This window comes from Leopardus geoffroyi, chromosome D1 (genome assembly GCF_018350155.1).
Source record: "Leopardus geoffroyi isolate Oge1 chromosome D1, O.geoffroyi_Oge1_pat1.0, whole genome shotgun sequence".
In the NCBI taxonomy this organism is placed as follows: domain Eukaryota; kingdom Metazoa; phylum Chordata; class Mammalia; order Carnivora; family Felidae; genus Leopardus; species Leopardus geoffroyi.
This window is the reverse complement of record NC_059329.1, coordinates 68627206-68654361: the sequence shown is the minus strand read 5'-3', so window position 1 is coordinate 68654361 and position 27156 is coordinate 68627206. Positions and strand designations below refer to the sequence as shown.

Here is a 27156-nt window from a genome sequence, read left to right as displayed (position 1 = left end):
AAGGTTCTCTTCTGCCACTGACTAGCAGGGCGACATTGGGCAAGTCCCTTAACATCCTGTACCTCGCTTTCCTGTTAGAACTAAATGCCATGGTATGTGTGGGCACCTGGCATATAATAGGTGGGCAATATACAGCAACTGTTATTATCAGGTACCAGATACCTTAGCAGAACTTTGCCTGGCTTCTTCTTTCCATCACTTCCCAGGTCCAGACACTATGGATGGCATCCTCTATGGTGAACACCCATTTGTCATGAGGGCAAGAGGTGCAGCTGGCCCAGCCCTCCCAGCCCAGGTGTTAGGAGCTGTCCCTGGTGCCTGGGGTCGGTGGGCATGGTCACTGTCCGGCCTGGCTCTGGCTGTATGTAGCCTGTGTTTGGAGAGAAGCCAGCCATCCCAGTGAAGGAGTCAGCAAGAGACCAGATGTCCAGGCTGGGGGCAGGGGGTGTCAGGCATCTTCCCACCCATTTCTCTACATTCCATCTGGACAGAGCCTTAAATGCTAGCTCTGGTCTACCGGGTCAGGTTGCTTTCTCCCCACAATCTGCGTAGTTTGGGGATATTTCCCCTTCCTTCCCACAGCAGTCAGCCTGATGGAGTATGCAGTGAAGGGGACATTGGATTGGGAGGCGGCTGTGTGGGAAGCTGTACTGAACATCCACTGGACAGGCCAGGTTCCAAAACCCATGGACAGACGTTCTATTTCCTGTGAAGGCAATAGAATCATGACATGGAACAATTTAAAGGAGAGGGGAATCAGATGGACCCTAACGTCTCTTACTCTGCCCCTGCATATTAATGGAGCTCGTGATCCTTCTGGTGCCAGGGTGGGTCATCTGCTTTCTTTCTCTGGGTTCCAGGATTTTCCCTGTTGCACACGGATTCCCACTGAGACTGATGAGGTCAACTCCATGTTTTTATTCCGTGTGAACTTGTTTGTGCAGCATGGTCTTCTGATGGTGGCGCCTGCTGAGGGAGATGAGGGAGAAGCAGGGGCCTCTTTAGTCCTGCTCATTGATCAGAGCAGTTTGGGATCAGCAGCTCTTAGTGGCCTGTCTACTCCATGGGAGTTGTCCTCATTGTCTCTGCCAGGGCCCCAGCTTCCTCCCTCCAGATGCACCTCTGCTTGGGTTGTGAAGGTGGGCTGGTGGAAGTTTGCCACCAGGAGATCTGCTGGCTGCTACCTCTGTCCTGCTCAGTGGTCACTCCCCAGAGAGTGTCCTCGATGGCAGTGAGGACAGGTTGAGAGAGGCTGAACACCTGCATGGCAGGAGAACAGGCCGTGGGAATCAACCTTTCTCCGTCTGGTCCTAGCTCTGCCACTTACTAGTGGTGGGATTTAGGAAATGTCCCCCCGCCTCCGCTAGGCTAAGGGGGGATGTAAACGAGAGGATGCAGGTAAAGCAAGTTGTCTGCTGTCTAAAATGGGATTAAGTAAGACTGTGTAATAGAAGTCACCCCCTGAGTTTGCGGTCAGGGTTATGGGAGATTGTTGGTTCCCAAGAAGAAATGGCTGTCGTTGTCGTCATATTAATAGTACCAGCGTGGATGATGACAAAGAACCACCAGTGTCTGATACTTAATAGAGTCTCAATAGATTGTGGCTATTAGTATTAATTTTTTTAAAAGAGACTGCCGGAGGGGTGCCAGGGTAGTGTAGTCGGTTAAGCGACCGACTCTTGACATGGGCTCAGGTCATGATCTCCCAGTAGTGAGATCGAGCCTCCGAGTTAGGCTCTGCATCGAGCATGGACACTGCTTGGGATTCTCTCTCTCTCTCTCTCTCTCTCTCTCTCTGCCTTTTTCCCACTCATTGACTCTGTCTCTGTCTCTCTCTGAAAATAAGTAAACATTAAAAAAAAATAAAAGTGACTGCCGGAAAGCCCCTCACATCTCATAAATACAGGATAGTTGCTATTTACTTCCCTGAGGAAAGGACCAGGACAGATGGATTAGTTGTTTACATAGTTGCATAATGAATCTGCTTTCAAGTAATTTCCTGATATTTTAAATATCCCAGCTGACTCGAGATGCCGATTACTTTTTTTTTTTAATGTTTATTTTTGAGAGAGAGAGAGAGACAGAGCATGAATGGGGGAGGGGCAGAGAGAGAGGGAGACACAGAATGTGAAGCAGGCTTCAGGCTCTGAGCTGTCAGCACAGAGCCCGGCGCGGGGCTCAAACTCGTGAACTGCGAGATCATGACCTGAGTCGAAGTCGGATGCTTAACCAACTGAGCCACCCAGGCACCCCAAGCTGCTGATTACTGTTAAGGGAAAGATGAAGTTAACTGTACTTGTAGGATCATTACTGGGGGAAGCATACGTCCAAATGGTTCAATATAGGCTGTTCCTACTTTGATGTTTTAATATTCTATATGTTACTGATGAGTGTGTTTTGAGGATAAAACCATGTTCTTCCCCTCCCTTCCTTCTGTTCATTGTAACTGACACATTCTAGAATGTTCTTAATCACTTCGGGTATTCCAAGGAAGAGCCCCAATACCAAGCCTCGATTTATCTCCCCAGTTTTTCCTGCTATACCCCTTTAACAGACACACAGAAACAACCAGCTCTAAATGCCATTTTTTATAACATGCACATTCCTCCTTTATGAAGCAACTCCTATTGCTGTAGGCTTAAGTTTCTCTTGCTAGTGGCAGTAATAGTTGTGGTTGAAATTTCCATTGTAAACTGTACTTTTAGTTCATGGTGCCATTAGAGAACTATTAGCTCATTCTATTGAAATAACCACTGGTTGAGAGGGAGAAGGTTTTATAAAAAGAATCTCTGCTCAGCCCAGAGCAAACTTTAGATTTGGTAATTTGTCGATTATTCGAAAGCCAAACTGGAGGATTCAGGTTCCAGTGGGAATTTTAAAAACATGAAAATATTCCCTTCTGCTTCTGGATATAGCCTCTCTAGCATCTTCAGTCTCCTGCTCTTTCCAGGTGTATCTTTTCTGTCACTAAACATTCCAGGATCTGTCACTTAAAAAAAATTTAAGGGGCACCTGGGTGACTCAGTTGGTTAAGCGTCCGACCTCGGCTCAGGTCATGATCTCATGGTTTGTAGGTTCGCGCCCCACGTTGAGCTCTGTGCTGACAGCTGGATCTGCCCATGAGTCCCTCTCTACTTCATCATCCACCAGTTTATCCTGTGCCCAACGTGGACCCTGTGCCCCAGCCAACAACACACACCATTCTTGTCCAGGCTGCCACAGCCTTGCCTCCTCGTGCCCCTTTCCGTTCACATCCTACCCATTCTTGGAGACCAGCTCAGTCACCCCTCCTCCTCCTCCTGGAGGCCTTTCTTTTCATTTCTTTAAACCCCTGGCTTGCTTCTAGAAACTGTCATAATCATCCCCAAAGTAGTTTATGTGGGGCTCTGCTATCTCCCCAGTAAATGCATAAGCTACTCAGACAGGGCAGAATCACACTGGACAAGTCACAATATCCGGAGTCAGATTGCCCTGAGTTCTGTCTGAGCTTTGCCGCTTACTAACAATGTGATGTGATGACTTAGGAAGGGTCCCTTCACTTCTCTTCACTCGTGTTCTTCATCTGCAGAATGAGGGCAATAACACCTTCCTCCTAGCGTTGCTGTGAATGCTCAGGGAGGCAGGGAAGGCATGGCGCATTGGCTCAGACATAGCTGATGCCCAAACGTGCAGGCCGTCTATTGTGACGATGACCACAATGATGATGAATCCAGTGATCAAGTTTCGGACACCTTGGCAATCCTCTCAGGGTCAAACACAGCAGTTGCTGACCAAGTCCTCATTTGTGTCTCCCAGACTCACTTCTAGTTCAGTGTTTTTGTGCTACGTCACGACATGGCAGTTCTTTTCCCGTATCCATCCCAGCTCATCAAATGTGGTTGAGAGACACAGGAAAAAAGAGGTGCCTTAATTAGTACATGAGAGAATAGAAGACAGTGATTTTTTTTTTAAATAGGAGAATCTTTTTGAGGATTAGTTTTGAGAAGTAAAAATAGCCCAGAGTCAAAGATAGCAGTGTTGGAAAACTGCCAGCCACCAACTAGAACTTCTCTTTGTGTCTCTCATTTAAATCCTAGAGAGAGTATCGGATTGGCTCAACTGGCCTTTCTTTGAGTCCAGTCAGCTATGAACTGGTCACATTGTCAACTACTCGCTCAAGGTGGGGCACGGTGGTACACACACAAGGGGAAATTGGATGCAGCTTCAGGTTGAATGACATCTCTGGTATAAGTGTCACGGAGGCTCATAAGACTGGAGGATTTGAGACCAGCAGCCTCAGAAATCTGACACCAGGGGCGCCTCCGACTTCGGCTCAGGTCATGATCTCACGGTTCGTGGGTTTGAGCCCCACGTCGGGCTCTGTGCTGACAGCTCAGAGCCTGGAGCCTGCTTCGGATTCTGTGTGTGTGTGTGTGTGTGTGTGTGTGTGTGTGTGTCTCTGCCCCTCCCCACTCGCTCTTTGTCTGTCTCTCTCAAAAATAAATAAACATTAAAAAAAAAAAATGTGACACCAGAGAAGAACACATGTTCAAGAAGAGCCAGAAATAGGGGAGACCCTGGGAACTAGTCAGCTGACCCTCTACAAGGGTCTCTGTTGTACCCAAGAGGTGGGGTGGGGAAGGAGACATAGCTGTTGCCCTACCTGTATCAGGTAAGGGGCTGTCTTGGGGATGTTTGGCTCTTGCCACCCCTCACCACCAGACCCTGCAGCAAAGGTTTGGGGACAAATAATTTATTTGGGAAGTGATCCCAGAAATACTAGAAGGAAGTGGGAAAGTAAGATGGAGGAGAAGAGAAGGAATAGAGACTGTGCTAATGAGCAGGTTACTGCTAGGCACTGAGGCACCACTGGGGTTCAGTCCCACTGGGCGTCAGAGAGACTCTGCCCCTTCTCGGGGAGAGGGGGGTGGGGTACTTACCGGCATAGCCTTTGGCTCACTGATTGAGGATGGTTCCTGGGGTATTAACTCCCCAGCGCTTGAGGTCTGTGCAGACTGAGCACGCTGAGCTGCCAGAGAGAGACAAAGCTGGTTGTTGGCACGTAAGGGAGTTGGATGCAGGTCATGGGGAGATGGACGGGGCACCAACAGCGGGTGTACAAGGGTCAAGACCGTTCAATGGAAGCATGCTCAGATCCCACGTCTGCCCTTTCCTGACAGTCTTTTTTTTTTCTTTTTATGTGTCTTGTGGATATCCTACAGTGATTTTTTTTATTTTTTTATTAAAAAATTTTTTTTTGACATCTATTTTTGAGAGACAGAGAGAGACAGAGCACAAGTGGGGGAGGGGCAGAGACAGAAGGGGACACAGAATCTGAAGCAAGCTCCAGGCTCCGAGCTGTCAGCACAGAGCCTGACGTGGGGCTCGAACCCACGAACTGTGAGATCATGACCTGAGCCAAAGTCGGATGCTCAACCTGCTGAGCCACCCAGGCGCCCCAAATTTTTTTATTTTTAATTTCTGTAAACATACAGTATAATATTAGTTTCAGGTGTACAATATAGTGATTCAACAATTCTACACATCACTCAGTGTTCATCAGGATAAGTATACATTTTAAAAAAATTTTTTTAACGTTTATTTATTATTGAGAGACAGAGAGACAGAGCATGAGCAGGGGACGGGCAGAGAGAGGAGGAGATACAGAATCCGAAGCAGGCTCCAGGCTCCGAGCTGTCAGCACAGAGCCCAACGCGGGGCTCAAACTCACAAACTGCGAGGTCATGACCTGAGCTGAAGTCGGATGCTCAACCGACTGAGCCACCCAGGCGCCCCAAGTATACTCTTAATTCACTTCATTCACTGTTTCACCCATCCCCTCACCCATCTCCCCTCTGGTAACCACCAGTTTGTTCTCTATAGTTAAGAGCCACTTGTTTGTCTCTTTTTTGTCTTTGTTTTTTTGTTTTGTTTCTTAAATTCCACATTTGAGTGATATCTTCTGGTATTTGTCTTTCTCTGAATGACTTATTTCACTTAGCATTATACCCTCTAGCTCCATCCATGTTGTTGCAAATGGCAAGGTTTCATTGTTTTTTATGGCTGAATAATATTCCAGTGTGTGTGTGTGTGTGTGTGTGTGTGTGTGTACCACATCTTCTTTATCCACTCATCTATCAATGGACACTCGGGCTGCTTCCTTAGTTTGGCTATTGTAAATAATGCTGTAGTAAACATAGGGGTGCATATATCTTTTCGAATCAGTGTTTTTGTGTTCTTCGGGTAACTACCCAGTAGTGGAATTACTGGATCATACAGTAATTCTGTTTTCAGTTTTGGGGGGAACCTTCATTCTGTTTTCCATCATGACTGCACCAGTTTGCATTCCCACCAGCAGTGCATGAAGGCTTTTTTTTTCTCTACCTCCTCACCAACAACTTGTTGTTTCTTGTGTTCTTGGTTTTAGCCATTCTGACAGCTATGAGGTGGTATCTCATTGTGGTTTGGGTTTGCATTTCCCTGATGATGAGTGATGCCCTTCACTGATAGTCTTGGGGAGTTATCCAGTCTCCCTGAGCCTTACTCTCCCCATTTGTAAAATGGGTACATTCACACCCACCTCCTAGGGAGGTGGGATTTAAGGCTATAACATATGTAAAACATTTAGTGCCGTGTCTTATTGTAGCGGGTATTCACTTAATGGTATCTATTGCTACCATTATTTGTAATTGCAGAAAAGGAAAAGAGAAGTGGTTTTCTTTTTTTCTAGTGGAATGGTTTGTATCAAGAGAAAACAATTTTGCTCATTAAGTTCATTGATTTAATAGATGGAAGCAGAAGAAGCTGCTGCTAAAACATCGTCAGAAGTGAACGTGGCAAAATTACCTTCCAGTTATCACAATGAGACCAACACAGAAACCAAGATTGGAAATAATACCATCCACGTGCACCGAGAAATTCACAAGGTAAGCGTGGCCAGGGCCAGCACGTTCTCCTTTCTGTAGCACCCCGCCCCATCAGAGAACTAAGGTCTTGTTTACAAATTTGATCCATAAGCCAAAAATACAAACAAGGTTGGTAAAACACAGATTAAAAACCAGAGGGAGGGTGCACCTGGGTGGCGCAGTCGGTTAAGCGTCCGACTTCAGCCAGGTCACAATCTCGCGGTCCGTGAGTTCAAGCCCCGCGTCAGGCTCTGGGCTGACGGCTCGGAGCCTGGAGCCTGTTTCCGATTCTGTGTCTCCCTCTCTCTCTGCCCCTCCCCGTTCATGCTCTGTCTCTCTCTGTCCCAAAAATAAATAAACGTTGGAAAAAAAAAAAAACAAAACCAGAGGGAGTAAGGGAGCTGTTTAAGTGGGAGAGTGGTGTACGTATCAAAAACCTAAATTGCTTTTGCATGCAAGTAATAAATTCAACTCTAGGCTGCCTGCCAGTCCAATTGCAAAGGAATGGTCTGGGGTTTTTATCATTTGAAAAAAAAAAAGGGTGCAAACAAGTGTCTAGAGAGGTACGTCTCTAGTATTGAATTTGAGGAATTTATCTCATAGGTTTTAATGTATGTTTTAGTAGAGAGTTGAAATAGAGTTCATGTTTGGTGAATAGATCTTCACTGTTTCCTTAGGAGGAACTCAGAATGTGATACACTCCATCTTCAGAATGGAAAGCCTCTATTGCCATGAGATTGAACATCTTTTCATTTGCTGGTTATCCATTCAAACTCCCATAGCAGAGTTTTTCCCAGCCTGCCCCATGTCTAAGTGTTCTTTGTTTAATGTCTGGCATGAAGAGCAAGCAGGTTCATTCATTACCTGACTTGAGGAAGAAAACACCAGAAATCCAGAGGCACATAGCATTAACCTGCCCTGGAGTGAGAGGTCGCCATCGTGACTTAGGCAGGACCGTGAGGGCAAACCTTGTGAGCCTGGTTTCTCTTGAAGAGAGTCTGGCGTGCAGACATCCAGGGTCATTGTAGAGGCTGTTGAGTTGATGTCCTATCGTTAGCATCAAGGAGCTTGACCTCTAATCTCATCTCAACTCGTATACACAGGGCCTGATGGTTCTCACGAGAGAGTCTCACTTTTGTTCAAAGGCCCAGGTAATGACTTGGTTGAAACAATAGCGTTTGTGTGTCATAGAGCATAAAGGGGTCAATTTTTATGGGCCATTGCCTTGACTGTAAAGTAGCCTTTATGTGGCTCTTCTCCTGCTGCCTACTGATGGGCCCAGCTTCAGAGTGTACCCCGTCACCCCCAGATAAATGAATGAGTCACTCACTGAAAAGAAAATCCTTTAGCATTGCTCATCTGAGGACTGCAGAATGTTTCCAAAAGTCACTGTTTTATCTTTGTCGAAACCAATGTTAAGTCATTCTTTTTGACAATAACAGTTTTGGCTACTTAAGGATGCTTCTTGTAGATGTTGGAATACCCAAGTGTGAGTCCTTCCAGTAACTAGTATGATTTTGAAAAATTATTTAAATTTTATGTCCCTCACTAACCATACTTATGAAATAAGTATGTCAATTCATACGTGACAGTAGCATGAGGGGCAAATAGTTTAAAGTACATGAGAGATCATTGTAAACTACAAAGTGCTTGCAACAGCAAGTTCTTATATTCCTTTTTTTTTTTTTTCAGTAAATTTATGTTATTAGCACAGTGTACTAGTTCTCCAGTAGGTTCCATGGAGCACCTGTCCTATGCAATGCTTCATGAAAGAGGGAGTGGGGGGTGGTGAAACATATTTTGAAAACATTTTCCTTACTTCTCCTCCTAGAGATAGAAAAATGCACACTAATATATACTAAAGACTTTAAGAAGTCCTGCATGTATAGAACCATAGAATTTTTAAAAATATACCATCAGTTTATCTGGCAAAAATCTGGCATAGAGGAAGAAGACACTGCTTATTTGCTGGAGTGGAGATTTATCAAGATAAAAATGTTAAAGGGGTGCCTGGGTGGCTCAGTCAGTTGAGCGTCTGACTGTTGATTTCGGCTCAGATCATGATCTCAGGGTCATGGGATCAACCCTCTCATCGAGCTCTGTGCTGAGTGTGGAGCCTGCTTAAGATTTTCTCTCTCTGTCCCTCTGCCCCTCCCACCTCCACTCACACTCGCTCTTAATTTTATATGTGTGTATATATATGTGTGTTGATTATATATTATATTACATATATGTATATATGTTGATTATGTGTTATATATATACGTGTGTATGTATATATGTTGGTTAAAATATATCTCTTCAGAACGTCAGCTGGATCCACTGTGACAGATTAGGCTGAGTTTCCATTTTGTTCTGGATGCAGCCTCCTTGTGATATTAGAGCTGGCAGGAACTTTACAGATGACCTAGTAATGAGGACACTGTGAATCAGAGAAGTGGCTTGTTCCTGGTTGCATGCTAGATGGCTGTTGGTAGCTGAGCCGAGGCTCGAAGAACACAGATCTCCCGTCTCCTGGGCGGACATCCTTTCTGCTCTTCACCACCAGCACAAGCGTTCGATAGACAGGGCCTTTGGTGGGGCAGAAGTGGCCCGCGGTGCCTGTCAGGATTTGGGGGGCTCAGCTTAGAGGCGCCTGCTGCTGGTTACAGAATCAGATCCAGACCCCAGATAAGGGAGCCTCCCATTGTACTTAAGCACTTTCTTGATAAAATACTACGCCAGAATCAGGAAGGGGGTAGCTGTGGGTAAAGCCTGCTTGCTTCTCATGAGAGATGTTTGATTAGACACCCAGACCTGTCACTGTTGAAAAGAAAGTTGACGTTGAGTTTCAGGTGACGAGCCCCAAGAACAATAAAAGCAGCCAGTGCTGAGTATGTGCTCGATGACCGGCTCTGTGCCGAGGGCTTTGCACAGACCTCCCCAGTGCTCTGCATAGCAACCCTATGAGGTAGACTCGATTATGTTCCTTATCACGGCACAGAGAGGAGGCCGTCTGTCTGATGGCTTCTGGTGGAGTTCAGAACGAAAGGGGGAGTGGGCATTCTCTCTATTTTGGCAGATGCCCCTGCTTTCAGAAAATGGAAGAAAGAAACCAGCTTGTGGGATGTGCCCAGAGTTCCTTCTGTTGCATGCTCACTATACTTGCTCTGCCGTAGATCACCAACAACCAGACTGGACAGACGGTCTTTTCGGAGACAGTCATCACGTCTGTGGGAGACGAAGAAGCCAAAAGGAGCCACGTGAGTTGTCCTCTCTCTTGGGCTCACCCCGGAGGTGCACACCTTTGTTTAGCTTGTGACGGGTGACCCAGACTTCAGGCTGTGGGCAGAAGGGAGCTGACTCTCATTCGCCTCTTCTGCCTCCTTTCTACCAAGATACCCAGATGCCTGCATTTCTGGCCGGAGCGATGCAGTCTGGTAACAGGCTCTGGCTCAGTGCTCTCTGCATCAGGAACAACAGGGAAATGAGATTCAGTTGGTATTTGCATGGCTCCCCCACAGCCTTGAAAGGGAATAAAGGAGGTACCAAGTACATTGATTGGGGGCTCTGGCCATGAGATCTGATGCATCCAACCTGGAATCCCCAGAACCTCGGGTGTGGCCAGGCCTCTTACAAGCCCAGCCCTGGTCAGGCAGTTTGAGAGCAAGAAGACCTCACAGGGAAGCCCGTGGTCTAAGGGAAAAGGGCTGTCCTCCTTCTCCAGACCTCATGCTCTGGCCACTTGTGATTGTTCCTACTACACAGTGGCCTGCTGCTTTGTCCAATGGCGGCATGGTTTTTATAGAACCACATAGTTCTAATGTTGGAAGGGGCATATTTCACAGGAAGCAAGCCTGGGTACCGGTCGGGAGATGACCTAGTTGGAGTCACTGGTGTCCAGACTCCCAGGCCCCAGGTGGCTCACCTGTACTTTACCTTCTCAGAGAGGTGGCTGGCTTCAGATGCAGATGCCTGGTGAGGAGTGGACAAGGTGACTGCCATGTGACATGGTCAGCGGTAAAAATGTGCTTCCTCTATGGGGACCCCAAGAACCAGCCTGTCTGTCCCCAGGTTCCTGACACAGACTTTAACCACACGTTCTTACCCTCCAACGTGCGGAACGCATCCCTGGCCTTCACAGGGGATCAAGGATTTTTCTTCACTTCTTTTGGTATTCTCATAGGAAGGGTAGCAGTGTACCCACAACAGCTAGGGAGGTGGTGCTGATGTGGTTGGCAGTTGGTGGGTCCTTTTTGCTTGGTTCTGGCACGGTGCTCAGACATTTACCTCAGGCTGGGGGGTCCAGTTGGTTGTGTGTGATAGTGGCGACCCACCATTCAAGGGACCTGGGGGCAAGCTCTGTAGTGAAATGGAAAGAGCTCTAGCAGCGGAGGCTGGAAGCAGGGGTTTGTCACTTACGAGTTGGGTCACCCTGGTCACAGAAGCCTTTGAAGTGAAGGTAGGGTCGAAGGACGGTCTGGAAGGAAGAGAGGCTGCACTTCAAAGGTGGGAAGAGAGAGAGGGAAGCAAAAAAAGAAAACAAAAACAGACAGACAAACAGCCACAGGATGTGGTCATGGTACCAAGAGGGAAAAGCTTCAGAGTGTTATACATTTAGGTCTCTGTTTGGGGCCCCTTGAGGGAAGGAAAGCCTCAGCAGAAACCATGCAATAGAAAGGGTGGGGGAAACAGAACGCTCAGGGCTGTGAACTAGCAAAAATGTCTCTGTTGTCAAGTATGAGAAAAAAGAAAAAAAAAAAAGCATGTTATTGTACAATGGTACATCCTTTTTCCGGGAAGCTTCCCCGGGCCTTATGATGAACACCTGCCAGAGGCCCACCCCATGCCTCCTCTTTTGCCCTCCAAGTGAGGTGAATGTGTCAGGTTTTGAGCCCTGTGGGAAGGGAACTGAGGCCCTGAGAGTGGCGGGGCGGGGCGGGGGGAGGTCAGGGAGAAACAAGATCTTGAAGATGCTGAGAATGTGCTTGGGCCACACTTGTGTGCCGCCACCAGTGAGCTCACTTCCCAGCTGCCCCCGGTGTGCGTGGCCTTGTGTGCCCATGTGTGTCCGTGCTCCGGGGCCAGCTGGGAGGCCCAGAATCCCCACACCCGCCCGCACAGTCTCCTGTGTCCATCCTGTGATGGAGGGCCCACAGCGCCCTTGTGCAGCATATAATCCCAAACCGGTCTTGTGAATGCAGGTTGACGGGAAGGGATAGATCATAGAAACCCAGTTCTTGATTTCTGCTCAAGAAACTCCTTGAGTTTCTCTGTGGGAATAAATTCCACTTTGCTTATCTAGAAGGGAGATTTGGGGCATCGGATACTTGACTGGCCGGTGTCTGGCGAGTCCCGTTGTCTTTAGAGAACAGACTGGAGACTTTTGAAGTCACCTGTGGAAGGGCTATCATGTGGCAGAAATGGTGGCATGTGTACCTTACAACAGAGCCTCTCTCATTGTTGGTGTGGCTTCTCAAGAGTCAGAGAAGCAAGATCTAGTATCGAATGCCCACAGAATTCTTCCATTCAACTCCTCCTTGGTTCCTGGGTCACCATTGTTCCAACACAACTGAGCTGGGGCTTGGGCATCATCTTTACAGAAACGAGGTACTCCTTTTAGTGAATAGGAAGCCATAAAGACTAGATTTCCTTCAAAGGGACGCAAACGGGCGAACATTGTCACTGCTGTCCCATTCTGTAGTTTCGTAATATAATGATTTTTGCAAACGGACGAACATTGTCACCACTGTCCCGTTCCTTAGTTTCGTAATATAATGATTTTTACAGTTGGCCCTGAAATGCATTACACGCTGAAGAAACTTTCTCTGAAATGGAAAAGAGAGATTTGCTATTCAAAAGAACAAAATGCTATGCTGTTCAAACCTTCAAATAGTGTAAACAGGGGCTGAAGTTTCAGGATTTAAAACGCCCAGATGAATTCAATTAAAAATAATCACCGTGCACTCCATATTTTCCTTTCTTCAAATGCTGCAATGTGTATTAATATGTATGGTAACCCCAGGAGGCCCATGGAAAGTTACAGACAGTAATACTATATGGCTGTCTAGAAAATTTAGCCCAGTATGTGCAAGGTCTTGGTCTGTTTTTACATTCAGATGTGAAAGCGTTTTGTTATTTCACCTGAGCGCCCCTGCGATGGTGATGGGGTCTGACGTCTTTCTGTGAGGCTTTTGTTCTAAGCCCTCAGCCCGGCTCGCTTCACGGGCCAGTGGGTGGGCTGATTGATGTTGGGCTACTTTTGAGCGGAGGGGTTAGGAAGAAAGTGGCGTGCCGGAAGCCAGAGAGCGGACAAGCCATTATGCATAAACGAGAAGCTTTTATTTATAGAACAGTGTCCCCAAACATGAAGCATCTCGCCCAATTAGCCAAGGCACCATTTTGAAGGGACATGTCCTCTCATTAAAATACGGCTCACAACTACAAAGCTTAGCACATCATGCATTTGCTGCCTTTTCTGTTTTCACATTCGAATATGATCTAGAAGAGTGAGTTTGTTTTTCCAGCTGACTATACCTAGTTTGAACCTACACATCCAATCACATACAACCAACTCCAAGATACCACTCAAGACTTAGGAGACCACAGGTACATTTCACTACCCAAAACATCCAGATGGTAGCAGTTTGAGTGACCAAGACTCCCTTGTCCCAGAGAATGATCAATGCAGACAGTGCCTTTTTTTACTAGAGATGGTGGTCTATGGACAGTGACAATGGAATTCTCCACAAGTGTGAAACCAAATGTCTTCTCTTTTGTGAGGGTACTTTGTTTTTTTGTGTCGAAGTCTGGGGAAGTAGAATGGTAAACCATGGCTGGACTTTTTGAAGACTTATGTTGGTTTGTTTCCCCTTGAATGGTAAACATCTGGTCACCTCAAAGCCCTGAGAGACAGACCCACCAAGCATGTGAGAGAAGAAAAGAGGTTAGTTGACCCCCTTCTCCATTAGGCCTCAGGTTCTCCTTTGCTTCCAAACGTTCATTCATCACAGAGTCAACACAGGTGGGGTATCAGCTTCATTTGCTCCCCATCCCCTGATATTTGATGCTGGAGTCGCCCTTATCAATTTAGTGGAATTGCTGAGGGCACCATGATAACAAGTCACTGGAGGTGTATTTTAACAGAAATGCATTGGGCAGGGCATGAGTCTGTTAGAGAAACTCGGTCAGCTCCCAAAGTCCTTGCCTCCTGTTGGGAGTCCTGTTGGACAGGGAGGCAGGGGTGGCCAAGTCCCGGGAAATACAGCCCTTCCTTCCCTGTCTGTGTCCAGGCTGATTGAAGTCTGAACAAGGTAGTCTGAACCTGGGTTCAAACCCTGCCCTGACCCTTACAAATTCTGACCTCTGTGATTCGGTTTCTTCATTTGTCATATGGGGCTAATAATCTCTGGTTGACAAAATTGGGTGAGAATCTAGGAAGGCAGGGTTTATAAAAGCTCTTTGTAAGGCTTGTGATTATTGAAAAGTAATTAAAACTGGGTTCTAATTGGCTTCTCCTCTGGTTCCCAGCAACCTGCTGGAAAAAGAATGGAATTTGCTTGGCAGCTGAGGGTATGTGTAAAAGGCCTCCACTGGCTTCTTTGCTTTGATGTTTAAAGCCTGGGGCTAAGTTCTTCTGAGGCCTGCCTCACCCTCTGAGTCATGGGCTTTGCCAGAAGCTCTGTGCTCAGGTTGACTCACCCTGCCCCCATCTTGTCCTTGCCAGTCATTTGTGTCTGGTTTGGGCATTGGGGATACACACTGAAGGAAGGATGGGACACAGTGAATGACAAGAATAGGTGACAGTCAGGCGCTGACAAGTTCCGGGAAGCTGGCAGGATGTATACTGGTTTCTATAGAAAACAGCCGACTTTGGGTTGTAAGGGTGATAGCATAGTCTTGTGTGAATGTGCAGGTCTCCAGTCCTGTAACCAAACATCTGGGTATGTTTGCATTTCTAGATTTATAGTTTGAGTTGACTTTGTGATTTCTGGCCAAGTTTAGGGCCCTCATGCCTTAATACAGCAGGAAAAAAAATTTAGGAAAAATCGAAGAGTTCTGGATCATTCTGAGAAATGGATAAACAGTCCCAAATAAAGTTGATGTGGGTGAGTGGATTTGAAGGAGAAGTAGGCATTTCTCTTTGAGCTATAACCTGGCCGTATTAAATTGTACTCTCCTCGACCTAAGTATCCTTCAAGAAGGAATTCATGAAATATACATGATGCCACATGCAACATGAAAATACTATGAAGTTAACACAAATGCGTTTCATTTAGGTTTCATAGAAGTTAATATGAAAGGATGTCTTCAATTCAATGTTAAGTGAAAAAAGCAATCGCAGAACAGTGTGTATACTATATAAAGTATATAAAATACACTTTACACATACAGCATATAAAAATACCTTATTTTTAGAAAGAAAAGTATGCCTAAAAAGCTGAGCAAAATATGTGCTAAATCATTAATAGTAGATATCTCTGGAGGAATTGAAATTTGCAGAGACTTTTCCTTTATCTCTATATTTTAAAAATGTTTTTAAGAGGAGCATATGAATTATTTATAATTTTGCCATAATCATCTGTTTACATATTTTTTAAAAATTTTTTAACATTTTTTTTTTTTATTTTTGAGAGACAGAGAGAGAGCATGAGCAGGGGAGGGGCAGACAGAGAGGGAGACACAGAATCCAAAGCTGGCTCCAGGCTCTGAGCTGTCAGCACAGAGCCCGACTCGGGGCTCGAACTCATGACCCGTGAGATCATGACCTGAGCCGAAGTCTGACGCTTAGCCAACTGAGCCACCCAGGCACCCCACATCTGTCTATATTTTTAAATGATTTTGCAAGTATTTTCATTGTGTAAATTTTAAAAATTAAATTTACTAAGCCAAAATTTACTATTTTGAGAGATAGTGCCGTATTTTCCTCCAGAAAGATTGTACTACTTTTATTCTTAGCAATTTCTGGGACTGTATTCCACCAACCCTCATCTATAGTGGGTGTTACAACGGGTGATCATCTAGAGCCTTTTTTTTTATTTCTATTTCTTTGGATACCGGTAGGTTCAGGGCAATGGCTGTCTGAGTGTTAGAAGTTGTAGCAAATAGAGGCTCCACAGATTTATCTCATCCTTACTCCCCTTTTCAGGGAGCAAGGTCAGTTTTGCATTCCAGACTGTTCCCAAGACCAAAAAGCATCTGCCCCACTGTGGGGCAGATTAGGAAGGTGAGAAGTTCTGGTGGAAACTATCCCAGCGTTCAGTGTACAAGTCACCCTGGGGAGGGGGTGACAGTGACGTGCAGGCGACTGCCTCCACCCCTGTAAACACGAAAAGATAATCATTGCCTCCCCCCTTCTCCCCCCACACTCCAGACAAATGCGTGGTTGCCTCCTGTAGGAGAAGCATTTCAGTGGGGTGGCTAAGGGCTTGGGTCCAGGCGGATCCAGTTCAAAGTGTGGGCCTTATGGCTCATGAGCTGTGTGATTTTGATTAAATGCCTTAACTGCTCTAAGCCTTAGTTTCTCCATAGGTACAGCGGTATTAATGAAAGTACCTTCCATGTAGTGTTGCCCTGTAGATAAGATAAAAATAATCCAGGTTAAAAAAAAAAAAAAGCCACACATTGTGTAGAACGTAAGAATAAGCGGTCAGTAAATGCTAGACATTTGTTGTCCTTATCTGATTACCCCAAAACCACAGCTGTCAAAATTCCCAATATTAATTATTCAACTTATTCATTTATTTGCACATTTATTGAGCACTCCTTTGTGTCTGACAGATAAACAGAAAAGACAGTCCCTGACTTCAGAGAGCACCCAGGCTGGTAGTAGGCCAAAAAAAAAATACACAGGTCATAACGTGAATTCATATTTCTTCCTAAGGCAGAGGTCATACGGGGCATGATGGGAGGGAGCACTGTGCCGCTGCCATATCAGGTAGCCAGGGAGGACTTTTTTGGGAGACACTCCTTCATAGTCTGTGGCATTTGTGCTCATTTTATAAACAGAGGCACTAATTGCCCTTTTGCTCCAGACTGTCTTTTCAAGGATGTTTGTACAGAAAACAGCCTTGGAAGATAGAGATGGCTCTTCCTCCTGGGCAGAGGGCAGGTTTGACTGCAGTCTGTTATAAAAGATTCGGGTTCTCTAAGCCGGACATTCCTCAGCTCTGATGCACACCCACTGAATGCACAGCACCCACCTGGGCCCCCCTTGGTTGCCCCATGGGACTTGAAGCCAAGGGGACCCGTCACAGACATGAAGCTCATACTACTTCTGTGTTGTCAGCAGTAAGGTCCTTTGTCTCTGACCCAGGGGTCTCCTGTCTTCTGCTGCCATCCATGAAGCCGTGGAAGGTTCACTTGTCACTTTGCAAGCAGGGTGAAGTCTTAGACCCTTCACATTTCTCAGCCGGCTTCCTGGAAGAGGTGACAGTTGAGCTGTATTTTGGATGATATCTAGGAATTCTCAGTTGTGGGGAGGAAGGGCATTCCTTGCAGAAACATTCTTGGTTCAAAGCCAGGGAGGCTTACGGAAATAAGACCACGTGTGAGGAACACTGCATAGTTTAGAAAGCCAGAGCGGATGCATGCTTGGGGGGAGCAGCAGATGAGGCTGGGGAGAGGCAGAAATTAGATCAGGAAAGGCTTCAAGAGCCCAGCCAAGGAGTTAGACATACATGCTGAGTTGGTAACATCCTGCATCTGAAACAGTTTGACATGCCCTGTACTGTGTATACAGTGTATTGAGGCTCCACACAATCCCCAGAGGAAAGAACCAGGAAGACATGGTTTGGTCAGTGGAAACGTTCATTGGTGGGGACAAAGTTTTGCTTAATCCTGGTGAAGTTCAAGGTCTGAGTCCCTTGTGCCCTACAAAATGCCCGGCCTCAGAGATTGGAATCTGGAAACGTTTACTTAGAAATGGAATGGTCTGCTTTTGCTTGGTGCCACTAGGCAGGCCAGCTAAATGACAGTGATCGAACTTGAAATCTCATCAGGCTGACGGCATCTGCTGCAGAACAAGCCAACTTCTGTGGTTTCTGAGCAGCCCGAGCATGTCCGGGGCTGGAGAGCTCTCCATGTAGGTGTGTGGCTGTCTGCTGCTACTGGGACCTAAGGACCCTCCCCCAGAGCAGCCTGAGCAACATTCACCATAGGACCTTTGCATCCTGGCTGTAAGATATGTGGCTCTGCCCTTCCTTGCCCCTTGGCATTGTTCTGAATAACTCCCAAAGCTCATGAACCCACTTTGTGTTATTTTAAAAGTAACATCAGGGGGAATAAATAATACCAAGGGCCACAACATCCCACCGTATTCCCTCATTTAGTCTGTATGGTGCTGAAAGTGGCCAGAAAGTTACCACCCTCCCCCCCTCATTTTCAGGGAAAATCCTGGTAACAGTTCAGACCACCCCATCGGTGCTGTGATGTATGGAGTGCTCAGTAATAACTAATGACCATAATGACACTAATAGTAATAGATGATGATGAAGGGAAGAGCTGCCATTTGTGGAGTCCTGGCTGTGTGCCAGGCACTGTGCTTAGGAGCTGACCAACTTCCCCTTACATAATCTGCGTGGGAACCACACAAGGCAGATACCTACTGACCCCATTTTGCAGATGAAGTAACTGAGGCTCAGAGAAGTTGTACAAGCAGAGCCTGTACTAAAAGAAAAAAAAACACAAAACACATCCCTCACGTCTTCTTGATTCCCAAACTCCCAAAACCCGTACACTTAATGGACCATTTTTTTTAAATTGTGGTAAAATACATACAACATCAAATTTATCGTGCCCAATGATTTTTATGTACATAGCTCAGTAGTAGGTACATTCACACCATTGTGCAACCAATCTCCAGACATCCTTTCATCTTGCAGAACTGAAACGCTGTACCCATTAAACAGTAACTCCCTACAGCATCCTTTCTTCCAACCCCAACCCCCAATCTTCTGCTTTCTGTCTCTTAGGAATTTGACTTCTCCAGGTAGCTCCTATGAGTGGTATCATACAGTATTTGTTTTTGTTTTTTGTTTTGTTTAGGTTTGGGTTTTTTTTTTGGTGACTGGCTCATTTCACTTAGCATGTTGTAGCATGTATCAAAATTTCCTTCCTTTGTAATGTTGAGTAATATTCCCGTTGTATGCCCATGCCATTTTGTTTCCATTCACTCATCAGTGGACACTTGGGTTGTTTCCACCTCTGGGCTATTGCCGATATGCTGCTGTGAACAGGGGTCGTGCAAATACTATCTTCGAGTCCCTGATTTCAGTTCTTTTGGGTATCAACCCAGAACTGGAATTGCTGGGTCATATTGTAATTCTGTTTTTAATGTTTTGAGGAACCTTCATACTGTTTCCCACAGCAGCCGACCTATTGTCCATTCCCACCAGGGGGGCATGAGGTGGGACATTTTTTTATCTCTTGGTTTCCATGACTGCAGGCGCTGGGGGACTCGAGGGCCCAATCTGAGCAGAAGGGCTGGATAAAACTTCCTGGGCTCTGCTGCCCTTGGTCAAGGCAGTGTGGCCTCTGCAGTGTGACAGCCACAGCCTCAGGAGATGTCTTTGAGGTGTAGCTGCTGCCATTGCCCAGAGATTCCCACCCTGGCCCCAGCCTCTAGCTCCAGGTTGGCTGCATGCAGGGCCAGCCTCCATCTTGGAGATTCATCTCTGGGATCCAAAGATGTGATTTTCTTGACCATTTTTAATCTATGCCCTGTCCCCTGCCTCCTTTACAAGACCCCCCAACAGAGTCTCCTAGAAGAATCATGGAGGCTCCACAGGCCTCCCACTTTCCTGCCGGGGGAACCACAGACTCCCGGGGGCTCAGGTGGGGTCTCTGACTTCCGGGGAGAGCGTGTGGTGGTGGCAGCAGTGTTTGAATTCCCACTGGTGGTAGGGAGGGCTTTCCTGGGAGGAAGGACAGAGGACAGTGCCAGTGGAGGCCCTGGCCATGCCCTGTCGTCCTCTGGATCAGAGGTAGGGCCAGTGGAGGGGACCTGGGTAAGGAAGGGGACTCACCGTCAGGCCCCCAAATCTGATGAGCTTAGCTGGCCTCCCAGTCAGGCAGGAACGTCTGCTCTTGGTGACAGCTCCAGCAGACTGGAGGGAAAACCATGGGAATGATGGCTGGGGATGGGGCCATCTAAATGTTTGCACACATCTCATGGCTCAGTCTAGAACTGCCGTTAGCTTCATCTTTCACCTCCACCTCCTGGAAGAATAAGAAGAAACAAGACATTGGGCACATTTAAGGGAGCACAGTGCAGTGGAATTTGGAGTCGCGAAGTGCCATGGGTTGGAATCCTGTGGAAGGAGGGGAAGGGCTTCCCTCACTGCTCTGAGCGCTGGTCCCTGCTCTGTGAAAGGATTCAGTGACTGCCCCAAGGGTGTTTTAGAAGAGACAATGTGTAGAAAGCATCTGGCACTTAATAGATATCCAGTAAATGTAAATTCTCCTTCTGACCTGCTTTCCCGGACCCCTGGGGACAGGAAGCAGCTTTCTGGACTGTGACAAATCAATAAATATGTTTGTTTTGTTGTAAAGTTGCTCCACTTGAAACACAGTAATTCAGAAAGTTTCTCAGGTGATGGCTGCTGAGGTGCTAAATAAAGCAGATGAGAAAGCTGTTGTGTATGAAGACAGTCCTCATGCCAAAGATAAAGTAAAACGATATTGCACTGAGTCACAGAGTTATAAATGGAAAATTTTATCAGGGACCTTCGAGCTCCTGTAGACTAGGGATGAAAGCAGGTGGCACAACACTGCCATTCCCCCCTCCCCCACCACCATGACTTTGGCAGCCATTGCAGTTACTTCCTAATGAGCCCAGATAGGGCCTTGGAACTTGAGACAACCCAGCACTTCAAGCAGCCACTGGAAATCAGTTGGAAAAGCACTATACTTGACATCCATTTCTTATTCCTGCTCTAGACCAAACCTCTCATTTTACAAATGAGAAAACAGTTGGGCCCCCTAGGTAGCTCAGTCGGTTAAGCTTCAAGCTTTGGCTCAGGTCATGATTATCACAGTCTGTGGGTTCGAGCCCCGCGTCAGGCTCTGTGCTGACAGCTCAGAGTCTGGAGCCTGTTTCAGATTCTGTCTCCCTCTCCCTCTGTCCCTCCCCCGCTTGCACTCTGTCTCTCTCTCAAACATAAAAAAAAAAAAAAAAAAAACATTAAAATAAAATGAGAAAACAGAAATGAATTTTCTCCAAATCATGGAGTTGGGACTTTATTGTCCAGTTAGGTTTTTAATACATTGTGGACCTGGAGTTTCCTGTTGAGGAAGCAGGTTTCTGGGTGCCACATCTCCAAAGATTAGTAACAGAGAAGACGGTCTGCCTAATGCTGAGAAAGATGATGAAGACCGATGGGGAAGGGTCTTCTCAGGCCCAGGGAGAAAATCAGAAGTTCATAAAGTGGCAGCAGGGAGAAGGGTCTAGAAGACCATGAGCCCTGGTGATGGGGTTTTGGAGTGGTGCTGGGGGGCCAGAGCCAACGGCCAAGAAAGAATTCTTGAGATGTCTTTGGTGCAACAAGGTGATTTTATTAAAGCACGGGACAGGACCCGTGGGCAGAAAGAGCTGCACTGGGGTTGTGAAGAGTGAGAGGTTATATCCATGGAGTTGGGGGAGGTAAAGGCCAAGGGGAGGCATCTAGAAGGACTTGCATCTGCTAACGAAGACTCATAAGATACGAGAGGCCTTCCTCTTGTCAAGATAAGGCTGTTTCTCTGTAGCAAGGCATTAACATTAAGACGGTAGGGAGTTCCTGGAGAAATGTTATAGTCTGTATTTGCCTCAAGTATTTGTCAAAGGGCTGCAGGTCAGGAAGAAATTTAATTTTACCTACCATTTCCTTCTTTGTTCCCCACATCACTATGGAGGGGAAGGTGAGGTGGGGGCGCCAGGAAACTGAGTCTAGAGGTGTCTGGAGATTAAGCTGTTGATAAGAGTGCCTTTTTCTGGTAATTTACTAAGACATATGTAAACTGATGGAGACCGCTGTCCTGCATGACTGTGATCTCGATCAGTGAACTGTTCCCTAGGTACTCCTTTCCTTTGGAGTGCCCGACGGATGTCACACATGTGGGGGTGTTTGCCAGCACGTGCTTTGCCTTCAGCTGGCCTTAGGCTCCCTTCATCACTGGGAAGGGAGGGACTTTGTCACGTTCACCTCTGTGTTGACCAGAGGTAGGCACTCAGTAGTTGAGTGCACAGATTTAATGAGGACTGTATGACCAAGGAATAACTTGGGGAATATAAGCAGGAGCAGAAATCCTTGAAGATAAAGGTCAGCGAAGAGCTACAAACAGGCAGATGGCAAGAAAGATGACCGCCTCTGTGTTTGTTAGCTTTCGTTCATTTGTCTACATTACTGAACGCCTCGTGTTGGTCGGGCTGTGCACCAGGGGTTTTTACAGGTTTTATTTTCTTCTAATCCTTTACCATCCTGAGAAGTCAGTATTCTTTCACAGCAGAGGACACCAGAGTGTAGAGAAGTTAAGTTCTTGAAGTGGTAGACGGTTGACTGAGTGGTAGAATCAGGCTGTGAACCTGGGCATAAATTGTGGGCTTTTCGATAAATAGATCTATTTCTGATAGAGAAAGTCGTGCAAGTTTGCAGCCGTGATTTCAGGTGCTTGAAGAGGTTCTCATGATCTCTCCACCTCTCATTACATTCCTCTCATTTATCTGATTTTATTTTGTTTTGTTTTGTTTTTTTTTAATGTTTATTTTCGAGAGAGAGAAAGAGAGACAGAATGTGAGCAGGGGAGGGGCAGAGAGAGGGAGACCCAGGATCCGAAGCAGTCTCCAGGCTCTGAGCTGTCAGCACACAGCCCGACGCGGGGCTCAAACCCACGAACCGTGAGATCATGACCTGAGTCGAGGTCGGAAGCTTAGCTGACTGAGCCACCCAGGCGCCCCACATTCCTGTCATTTACATTGAGTCATTAAACACTTCCTGCCTCCCTAAACACCCAGAATGAAAAACCAAACTCCCCAAAGGGCAACTCCGTAGCAGCGAATGCTGGAATCGTTCCCTCCTGAGGATGGCGGAACCCCTTGGGGTCACCCAGAGAGGAGAGCAGAGGAGAGTTGTTCAGGAAACCGTGGAATCTCTCACCCACTTTCTTCTGTTCTCACCACTGGTCGGTGAGAGACCAGCTGCCACCAAAGAGGAACATGCTAAACCACTGGAGAAAAGCATTTTAAGTGGGTGGCATGCCCACGTATCTGAAGTTGGCCAGTGACAAATCTCAATGATGTGATGTGGAAAGTCCAGCCACAGGGAAACAGCCCGAATTTTCCATAGTCTCATGATTCAAGGCCTCCCTGAAGACGGAGCAGGCACAAAGGGCAGTAAGAGCCCACTGCCTCGCGAGTATGGTCAGCACGGAAAATGTCCTGGCTGGAAGACAGAGGAAGGCCTGAGCCCCAGGCCCTTGGGTGCCTGGGAGGCTAGAGGTGCGTGGAGGCCAGCAGACTCCATCCTTTTCAAGTCCTGGAAGCCGCGGGACGTAGGCTTATTCCCACATGCACAAGTTTCCCCACCCGGCACCCTTTTGTTTTTCCCATTGCTTACAGGCCCTGTGTTTCTCCCGACAATATGTACAGGGACCTCCTTCCCCGGAGAGAACACACACCCGGCAGCAGAGAGGCCAGTAGTCCCACTCAGTGCCTGCCTGGCAGAGCTGCTCCCCTCCCCGTGAGCGCTTTGCTAAGATTGGGAGGATGAAAGGAAAAAGAATATTCACTGAGCACCTACTATGTGCCAGGCACTGTGTGACCATTTCATAGACGCTCTTTTCCTTAACTCTTACCAAACCCGCCTTAAACAGGGTGCTGGCTCCCTGTTAAAGACCAGGAAGCACAGGGTGACCAGCCAAGGCCACCCAGCATGGAGGTGGCAGAGCTGGGATTTGGAAGTAAGTGTTTTACTTCAAAGCCAAAGCTCCTTCTGGACGACACCACCTTCCAGAAGGGCCGGATGGGAGGCCTCTGACAGCAACGGAATGTGGGGCGCATGCTGTGATAGGTGGCCACGCTCACCACCTTTCATCTTCCAGGCGACGTAGTCTGTTAGGTTTCCCCATTCTCATTTTGCAGGTGAGGAAGCTGTGGCCCAGTGATGTTAGGTGACTTACCCAGGCTCGCCCAGCAAGGAGGACTGAGGAAGGAAGTAGACCTGGGGAGCTTACCCTGGGGGGAGCAGATCCTTCCAGAGCGCGGGGCCTGGGTCTCAGCTCCGTGTGGCTGGACTTCTCGGCGCCGGCGCCTCGGGGTGTTGGGCGTAGGAAAGCTGGGTGTGCCCACACCACCTTGCATAGACCACTGCATGCGGCCACAGCTTTCCCCCGACCCCGCCATCCCACCACGGGGAAGCACAAGAAGACGTGGCCCCTCGTGAGCAGAAGGAGGCTAGAGCATGTGTTTTCCACACCTGAAACATATTAAGGCCTTTTCCAGGCTCATTAACATAAGCGCTTCAACTTGGAAGGCTTAACAATTCCACAAGCCCCTTTTTAGCCCTCACTGTGGTAGAACTTCGTGGGTAGTGTCGGGAGAAGAGAGGATAATTGCTAAGGGTAGGAAAGGGGCCAGGACTTGGGGTTTGGAAACTCATTCAAGGCCCAGGATGAATGCCAGGCTGGTTCCCCCACCCAGCGGCCTGGCAGAGGGCGGAGGAAGCGACTTTTTCTGCACGGGGGAAACAACTTTGTGTTTGTTTCATGCTGCTTTCAATTTTCTTTTTTTTTTTTTCCTATTAAAAAAAAAAAAAAACTTGAAGGGATTCTTTGAGATGTGTTTTTAAAAGAGGGCCTGACATCTGAGGCACTAAAAGCCGTGCTTTTTATTTTTAACCTTGGATATGCATGAGGATCACCTTCTTAACCTGGATAGAACTCTTGGGGAAAAAAATACACACTTGTCTTCACGGACTTTGAAATCAAAGTGGTGCTTCCCTCAATCTTGAGTGTAGGCAACAAAGCACAGTGTTATTAGCAGGGCCTTTGTGACCAATACCAATTTTAAATTCTCTTCCTGTTGCTGCAGATGCTTTGAAACAGCATCTACAGTCACCACTATTTAGAAATTAAGGTCATCATCAGGCCTGCCAGTAGCTCTCACTTACTGAGTGTGTTAGTAAAGAAACTCGTGACACACTGTATCTCAAAATACTTTGCTAATTGTATTTCAGTGCAATCACTTTCCTTTGTAGTCTTGTGTGTTTTCCTTTATTCACCATGCCTTATTCTGAGCGGGGGTCCATGGGCTTCATTTAGCTGCCATAGGAGTCCATGGCACAAAAAGCTTAAGACCCCCTATTTTGAAAAAGGCCAGTGGCCAGTCACACCGGGGCCTCTGAGTCATTCGGATTTAGACACAGCCTGTTAGGTGGAGAGTTTACTGAAAGGGATCCATCTGTTGCATTCTCTGGAGTGGAATCCCCACCATCGTAGACGGGACTAAGCCCTGAGGCCCAGAGTAGTGCCGGCCTCCATCCAGGTGGTCTGAATCCTAAGGACTATGAAGATCCATCCGCACACAGGAAACTGAAGTTTGAACAAATGCTGGTCACCAACATTGCGGGGCTCTTAAAAATGCTGGGATTGGGGTCCATCTCGGATGTAGGTGTGCCCAGGTTCTCCCCAGATCTGCTGTTTGATGCCTGTGTGGCCCAGATGGGGAGCTGCTCGGGACTCCAGCAGAGGTCAGCCTCCGTCTGGGGAGGCCAGAGACCTTTGTCGTGGCTCGGCAGGGTCAACTGCCTCCTGAAGTATCTCCTGACCTCTGGCTCCCTTGGGGGCCTGCTCATTGATGGCTCAGCCCGAGGATACCGAAAAGACAGCCTGCTGGAGATGTTCAGTGTGTCAGGGGGATCACTGCACAGCCCCGGAACCTTTTGTCCCTCAGAGAAGACCCCACTCGCTCCACTGATGACTCCAGCCCCATGCCTTTGGGATGGACGAGAAGAGAAGGTGCTCTGGTCTCCACCACCCGCGGTTCTCTCCAGTGTATGTGCTTAGGGACCGAGTCTGAGAAAACCGGATCTCGTATAGGCACCATTTCCCACGGCTAAGAGTAAGAAGGAACGGGACACATCTATTCCTTCCCAAGGCAAAGGAAAATCATTACGAAGGGATTGGGTTAGGCTGAGTCAGCTCACTGACTCATAAAAAGAGTAAACAAGATACCAACCGAGTAAATACTGTGAGACTCTATCCATCCCCAACGATGGAGGCAGGGTGGTGAGCGTAACCAAGATATGCCTAAGCAGAAAGAACACTCTCAGAACCCAGCTAGCTTTTGGTAATTACTGAAAAACCTAGCAGATATTTGCCCCCTACCCCTGAAACCTGCCCTATTCCTACTCTTCATTTCCTGCATTATTATCCTTCCCCCCATCGTGTGAATGAATGATCACACAGTCACGTGGACAATATCCGGGTTAGTGAGCGCCGGTAGACGACCTGGATGTGACTGAGCGTTAACCTATTACTTGCTTTGTTTGAAGCAAGGTGATTTCATCAGAAGCTGTATAAGGTGTCTGAGGGTGAGGACACAAAATCCCGGCTACCCCACAAGGCCCTGACTGGCTCCCGCCCGCCACGGTCACATGGGAGCATCATCCTGATCTGCTCCCGAGGCACTGCTGTGGCCTCTAGTCACAGCGGTGTGAAGGCCCAGGACACCACTGCCAAGGGAACGGCACTGCTGTCCTCCAAGGCTGAGTGCTGTTTGTCTGGGGCAGATGCCAGCACCAAGGGGAGCTCTGGTTCTGGCTGCATGTGTCACAACGAGTGGCCGAGGCCCGGCAGGACTAGAGGCGAAGGGATGCGGGATGTGGATGAAGACGTGAGCCAGACAGCTACGTCTGTTCACAACTGGACAAGGAGGAAGAGGAGGGCGGTAGAGATTTGCCTGAAGCAGCGGAATTTGAAGATGAGAGGCCCGGGAAGGGTCAGGCAGCATCAACCCTTCAGACTGACGCCAAAAACCTGCCTTCCCGTAGACATTCCTGTCACGGCTTCCTGGAGCCGTCTCCTAGGAAACCTGCCTGCGGCAACCCCCATCCCTCTCCCCCCAAGGAGGACTGCTCACAATGCTGCTTCTCCTTCCAGACCCCTGACCCGTAGCCAAGGAGCCTGGAGGGCCTGCCGTCGCTCCCCAGACGTTGCTTGTGACACCTGCCGTTCATTGCCCAGAACATTTATTTCAAAAGACAGAAAGCACAGGGGCGCCTGGGTGGCTCAGTCGGTTAAGCATCCGACTCTTGATTTT

General features: G+C 47.5%; 1 protein-coding gene across 2 annotated transcripts in view; it reads left to right on the top strand.

Moving 5' to 3' along the window:
* DKK3 (dickkopf WNT signaling pathway inhibitor 3) overlaps positions 1-27156 on the top strand; it is a 47545-nt gene that overhangs the window by 1602 nt on the left and 18787 nt on the right. For both annotated transcript variants that reach the window (XM_045484523.1, XM_045484522.1), the window contains exons 3-4: positions 6768-6905; positions 10043-10126. In XM_045484523.1, the coding sequence (XP_045340479.1) occupies positions 6768-6905; positions 10043-10126 (222 nt within the window). The remainder of the gene's footprint in view (positions 1-6767; positions 6906-10042; positions 10127-27156) is intronic.